General features: G+C 35.1%; 1 protein-coding gene across 1 annotated transcript; it reads right to left on the bottom strand.

The window, feature by feature from the left end:
• Positions 1-235: 235 nt before the first annotated feature.
• On the bottom strand, positions 236-4,050 carry LOC149528931 (uncharacterized). Its single transcript, XM_089809087.1, has 2 exons — positions 1,324-4,050; positions 236-749 (listed from the first exon to the last, which is right to left on the bottom strand). Exons 1-2 carry the CDS (start codon positions 3,998-4,000, stop codon positions 412-414), a joined length of 3,015 nt encoding a protein of 1,004 aa, XP_089665213.1. The 5' UTR covers positions 4,001-4,050; the 3' UTR covers positions 236-411.
• Positions 4,051-6,988: the final 2,938 nt, after the last annotated feature.

The following is a 6,988-nucleotide window of genomic DNA, read 5'->3' as shown; positions in this document are numbered from 1 at the left end:
ATACAATTGTAAGCTTTTAAACTCTAATATGATTAGATTAACCTTTCTAATTTGAGGTAGAGATGAGGAATATAAGGATTAATAAATATGTATCAAGTGGAATTTGTTCATGTAACAAATAGCTTTTAACTTTTAAAATGATTGGCACATAGAAGTTTGCATTCTTGTTTTGAAAAAGACAAAGGCATTTATAGTTCTATTTTATAACATTCAAAAGAGTAAATTCCATTACAAATTAACAAAAACTTAGATTTAATGATTTCATTATAAATAGTTACATATATTACTATCAAAATGCTCTACATCATTGCACCTCATCTGATACAAGTCCTAGTTAACATAGCACCAACAATCTAAAACTTATTGTATAACCACTATAGCCAACATACAACTAACATCTTAAACTTAATCTTAAGTTTCATAGTGTGTCTTCCTGATAGTTTCCAAGACTCCTACTACCTCTCTCGCTGTGGGTCTTTCACTTGGAGACTCCTTTGAACACTCCAACCCAATAAATAAGAAAGGAATGAGGCATTCATTTATTTCACTCTCTCTTATATCTTTCATCATTCTCTTGTCCACAATCTCAGTCAATTTGTTGTGAAAATGCATGCCTATCCATTTGTGCAAGTTCAGTCCTCCCACAAACATATCATCAGTTGGACTCTTTCCAGTTACCATCTCCAAGAGCATAATACCATAACTGTAAATGTCACCCTTGGTGGACACCTTCCCACCAATTCCATACTCTGCAAAATAAAAAGTAAAAGAACAATTTTTGTTAGAGGAAATGAATGAATACAATTTTGAAAATGTATCTATTATTACAATTGATTAAATTAATGGATGAGTGGATTAAAGTTGTCCTATAACACAAAGAACTTAAATCTAAAATCTAATTTAAACTTATCTTCTTTAAATTTATCTATTATTACAATTGATCAAATTAATGCATAAGTGGAATAATTGTCTTGTAATACAAAGAACTTAAATCTAAAATCTTATTCACACTTATCTTATTTAAGAATAAAATAAAAATATCAACGAATTAAGACTTCAATCTAAAATCTTATTCAAACTTATCTTCTTTAAAAATAAACTATTAATATTAATAAATTAGATAAGAGTTTAAAACACAAGAATAAATTGCCAATTAAATTAAGAATTACTATCTTAGAAGTCTTCGATTCTGAGTCTAATCAAATTCAATAAAATAACAATTAATCTGACTTCCAACTCTTACTAATTTTAAAATACAGCAACCATTTTTCCAGGGATGGAGCATATAGAAACAAAATCTAATTAGATAGCCAAACCCAATACCTGGTGCAATGTAGCCCACGGATCCTTTCAGATTCAGAGTGGAAGTACTTCTTGAATCACTGGTACTGTTGTTTAAACCACGGACTATTCTGGAAATGCCAAAATCAGCAACATGTGCTGTGAGGTCCTCGTCCATAAGAATGTTACTCGGTTTTATATCACAATGAACGACTTGCTGAAAACAGTCATGATGGAGATACTCTAATCCATGGATAACATTGATTGCTATGTTCAATATATCAATGAAGGTCAGTAATTTCACATTGGAATACAAAAGTGTCTCGAGATTTCCTTTGGACATGAACTCCAGAACCAATATCTTGCGCCCAAATTCTGAGCAGAAGGATATGATTTTAACCAGATTCCTGTGCCTCACCTCTGCCAGCACTTTGCATTCCCTGCAGAAGCTCTTTACAGCTTCCTCATTTTGTAAATTTAGGAGCTTGAAAGCGGCCACTCTGCCATTGCCCATAATGCCCTTGTACACCGAGCCAAAGCTTCCAGTGCCCAACAAGTTTCTCTGATTAAATCCATCGGTGGCCTTCACAATTTCTTGATATGACATTCCCCCGTCATCCATGATTTTCAGCGGCAAGATCTCACTGGGAGCATCACATTTGATCTTGCGCCTCCTGTAAATTAGTCCCAAGATCAATAAACAAACTAGTAGGAAAGTAATGGCTGCACCCACTGGTCCAATTACTCTGATTCTGTTACTGTGGTGTTTTGGCAGAGCATTGAAAATAGAGCATGGGGGTAACTGGATCCATTCCCCACAAAGACCCATATTTCCCCTAAATGATGAAGCTGTCAAATTTTTAAATATGCCCTCTTTGGGGATCTCTCCGCTCAAGTTATTGAAAGACAAATTCAAGAAGTGGAGCATTTTCAGGGACTCCAGCGAAACAGGGATCAATCCAGAGAGATTGTTGGAAGACAGATCCATACTCACAACACTCTTTAACTCACCAAGAGAATCTGGTATTGGGCCTTGCAATTCATTTGATGAAAGCTTCAGGTATTCAAGTTGCTCACAGCTTCCCAGAGTGGCAGGAATTCGACCTTGTAACCTGTTAGCTGAAACATCAATGGCTTGAACATGGATCATCTTTCCCATTTCCCGAGGCAGAGGTCCCTGGAAAGAGTTTTTGGACAAATTGAAATATATCTGCAAATTATCAAGACTGGCCACTTCATGGGGAATGTGTCCATTGAATTGATTGTTGGAGAGGTCGAGCAATTCCAATTTGTAGCAATTTCCCAAACTTGCAGGGATTTCCCCGGAGAGTTGGTTGTGGTTGAGAACAAGATGAGTTAACTGTTGAAGGCGACCAATTGTATCAGGGATCTCTCCAGAAAGCAAATTATGACTCACAGATAGCTTCCCAAGGCTTTTTATCTCACCAATCTCACTGGATATGTTTCCTTCTAGCTTGTTGTTGTCCAACATTAACCTTTGCAAGTTACTGAGGTTTCTCAGAGAGGATGGGATGTGGCCAGTAAGGAGATTGGAAGACAAATTAAGGTCCCTCAAATTGGTTATGTTGGAAATGAGGGAAGGTATACTGCCTGTTATCTTGTTAGCATCTAGTCCCAAGACAGTGAGATTTGTGGGGAGCTGCTCTGGCAAGTAACCAGTCAAACTATTATGATCAATCCATAGTTCATTTAGACTGGTACAATTCTGGAGGGCGGTGAGAATGGGGATTGTGACAGCACTGCCGCTGACGAGTCGATTAAATGAAAGGCTCAACATTTGAAGATCTGAAAGCCTGCTGAACTCCATTGGTATTGCTCCACTGAGATGATTGAAAGACAAATCAAGGCCACTCAGTTTGGTGCAAGTGGCAATAGTGGATGGGATGGTGCCTTTGAGCTGATTGCCCCATAGATATAGAAACTGAAGGCTAGAGAGCTTGCCCATTTCTGGCGGGATTGTACCAGTCAAGGAGTTGTTATAGAGGGCCAATTCTACTAATCCTGAGCTATTTGAGATTGAGGAGGGAATAGGACCAGTTAAGCGGTTGTTAAACAGGGTAAAAGAGGCTAACCGAGATAACATTCCCAATTCAGGTGGAATGTGACCTTCAATGGCATTATCTCCAATACGCAATACTTCTAGGTAGGAGAGGTTTCCTAAGGACGGAGGGATTTTACCAGAAATTCTATTGGAGCCGAGAGAAAGGAAGTGGAGATTTTTAAGAAAACCCAACTCTGAAGGAATTGTTCCATTCAATCGGTTGTCAGCTAGTAGCAATTCTTGTAACTTGTTGCAGGAAGTCAGGTTCAATGGAATGGAACCCTCTAATAGATTGGTGTAAAGATAAAGAACCTCCAGCCGTTGAAGTCTCCCTATTTGCTTCGGAATTGAGCCAACAAAACTGTTGTTGGAGAGATCAAGTTTTGCGAGGAATGAGAGATTGCCAATTGAAGGGGAGATGGAACCCATTAGATGCATGTCGTTCAACTCAAGCGATTGTACTCTGTTGCCTGTTGAATCACAGGTAACTCCAGTCCAATTGCAGAGGTGAACGTAAGGGACCCATTTTGCCAAGGAATGGAGGGGATCCAATTTGATGGACTTCTTAAACTCCATAAGGCTTTGCTCATCAGTAATTGTGCATGTACAGGACTCAATAAAAAGGAGAATAAAGCACATCCTTAACAAGGTATGCATCTTGTTTTGCTGAGTGCTATGTATTGCTATTCGGCAAGGGTTTAAGGGAAACGGTCAAGAACATCTGAACATCGTCTCTTCTTTAATAGCCTCCATTTTGTTGGTTTCTGCGAAACTTCAACTCCCCTTCCACGTACAACTTGGGTTAAAAAATGCTTGGCCTTTCCATTCTTGTCTACACCATGTTTCCATAAATCCAAAGTCCGTGATAGGATTTTACAGTGTTTCTCTAATAATGAGTTTTCTAATTCCTAATATCATTATTTAAGTGATGAAAGGGTAAACGAACAGTTCGTTTATAGGGAGAGGATCTACTAGTTGAGCACCCTGACTTAGCATCCTAACTTTGCGCTCCACAAAATCTTATGTGAAAATTTCGAACCCCTCTCATTTTTTGACAGTAGCTTACTTGGCAAGTCCCCTACTTATATCTAAGGTTTCAAAGCCACATCATCAAATATGATGCCACATCAGCACACTTTTTGCCAAGGTGTCCAAAACAGCCCCCCAAAAAGTGAGAGCAATCATAGTGTATTAGAGACCCCATACTTGTGCAGCTGATGTGGCATCACACTATTGGTTGTTTTTGTGGGAAAAGGGATTTAAAGTCACAATTATTGGTACAATCTTGTCAAAAATGTCAAATATTAAATCAGCAAGTATGGGTATTAAGTTAACAACTCCTATCACAACCATTGGAACGTGCTCAACTACTGGGTCCTCTCCTCTAGTTTACGATACTATATAGTTGTTTTTGGGTCTACATATGGTGAGAGTGATATAGGGTTACCTCTTACTCCTTGTTGGAGGCACCTAACTATGTTACAAACTATGCATACGTACGCTACCTTCTTCGGGAGCTGAATGCGACCTCTCTTTTGAGAGTACAATTCTCCACCACTACTAACACATGTCAACTAACATTAACAAATTAATATTTTCATAATGGTGTTGAGTCAACAGATGCACCAAAACCTATGAACATGTAATTAACAAAGGACGCAACTATCGTCCTTACAAATTCCAAATTTCAAAAAATCAAAAACATCATGGATTTTTCAAAAAAATTCAGCATTTGATCTTCATGATCTACATCGTTTGTAGTTGAAAAAAACAAAAAATTGGGAAAAAAAATCACTACGTTTTCATAAATCTAGGAAAAATTAAAATTAACTTTATTTTGTCTTTAGTACATTTTGTTTGGAGATTAGTCTGTCCCATTAACAAATGAGCTTGTTTCATCCAAGAACACAAGCACACTCCACAACTTACAAAATAGACAATAGATGACATTTTCACATGCTTGAATTAAATTTCTGGCAATTGAAAGAAGAATTTAAAGAAAATCAATTTTAAAAGCATAGTTTTATGTTTAGAAAGAATTTGATGGAATGTGAATCATTAGCAAGTTTTTATTATATCTCATGTTTCACAAAACCATTTATTTGTAAATTTAAAATGTATTCTAAATTTTAATTTTTGAATACAAATACTATAAAACTATTTGCCTTTGGTTTTGCAAAGAAGATAGGGGAAATTGTTTTGTTTTTCTTTTTAAACAGAAGGCAACAAGGCCTATATAAAATTGTATTAATAAAAAGAGTTTTTACATAACATAGAAATACTGGGCAAGAGAAATTGTTACAATTTCTTAACTGATGGTCATGTCCATTTTATGATGGTACACTTCCCTTCCTTAGAATTGAACATTACTAGAAAAATATCATTTTCGATATCTAATAGAGTAAAATTTTCCATATCTAACCAATTTTCTTCTATGTAGTTTGAAATTTAACTAAATGAGATAGAAATATTACTAAACTTATAGATTAAATATTTTTACCTTAGGTAACTAATCTAAGATAGTAGCATCACCCTTGAAAATGCAATGCTTGATTGAGCCAATTTTGTTTTATTCATCATCATTTGGCTATGGTGTAAAGTTTTTCTCTTGCTACCTCCAGTTTCACCTTTACTCTCTCCTTGTCTACCACCTTATCAATCAAGCATTCTAATTTTGAGTTACTATCATATTTAGTTGTATTTTACATGTAATCTAAATTTAATTATGGATTCATATTTTTTTCCAAACAAAGAGAGCTGAAATGTGTATACACATTAGGATATTCCCCTCTTAGTAACGTCATGAGAACATTTCCCCCTTGTTTTTGACAATCATACTTGGGGTTTCTAGGGGTCAGATGAAATTTATCCAAAAATGTTTTGTGAGATGCCAAAATTTCTTCAAGTCCTTTACTCCAGCTTGTTCTTACTGATTCCATGACTTGTATTTGAATCTCTAGCTAAGGAACTAGATCAATTAGGCTCTTTGTTGTTGAAAGATAAGAGGTAAAAGCACAAACCTATGTCACCCTTTAGTAAAGGAAGAGGCTAACAAAAGTATAAATTTTCACCTTCAATGACATAAAACTGGAATTAATATTTAGAATTTAAAAATGAAGTAACTAATGAAAATGTGTAGAAATGGATGAATTTTAGGATTATATTTTTTAATAATTATTTGGAAAAAGAATTTGTATATTTTCTTAATTTTTATAGATAACTTTTTAGTTGTTGAAAAATGTTGAAAATTAGGGTTTTTGTTGAAAAATATTGAGTTGTAGATTACAAGTAATCTAAATTTAAGTATGGATTCATATTTTTTTTCAAACAACGAGAGCTAAAATGTCTTAATTGATAGGTGTGTGCATTTTATGATAGTACACTTCCCTTCGTTAGAATTGAATATTACTAGAAAATATTATTTTCCTTATCTAATATGATAAAATTTTCCATATATAACTAATTTCCTTCTATGTAGTTTTAAATTTGACTAAATGTGATAGAAATATTATAGAGCATATAGATTAAATATTTCTAGGTTAGGTAACTAATCTAAGATTGTTGCATCATCTCTGAAAATGTAATTCTTGACTAGATCAATTTTGAGCTATTTGTCATCATTTGGGTTTGGTGTAAAGTTTTTCC

Source organism: Cupressus sempervirens, chromosome 11, assembly GCF_028749045.1.
Source record: "Cupressus sempervirens isolate cs-2001-9-10 chromosome 11, ASM2874904v1, whole genome shotgun sequence".
In the NCBI taxonomy this organism is placed as follows: Eukaryota; Viridiplantae; Streptophyta; class Pinopsida; order Cupressales; family Cupressaceae; genus Cupressus; species Cupressus sempervirens.
This window is presented reverse-complemented; position numbering and strand designations above follow the sequence as displayed.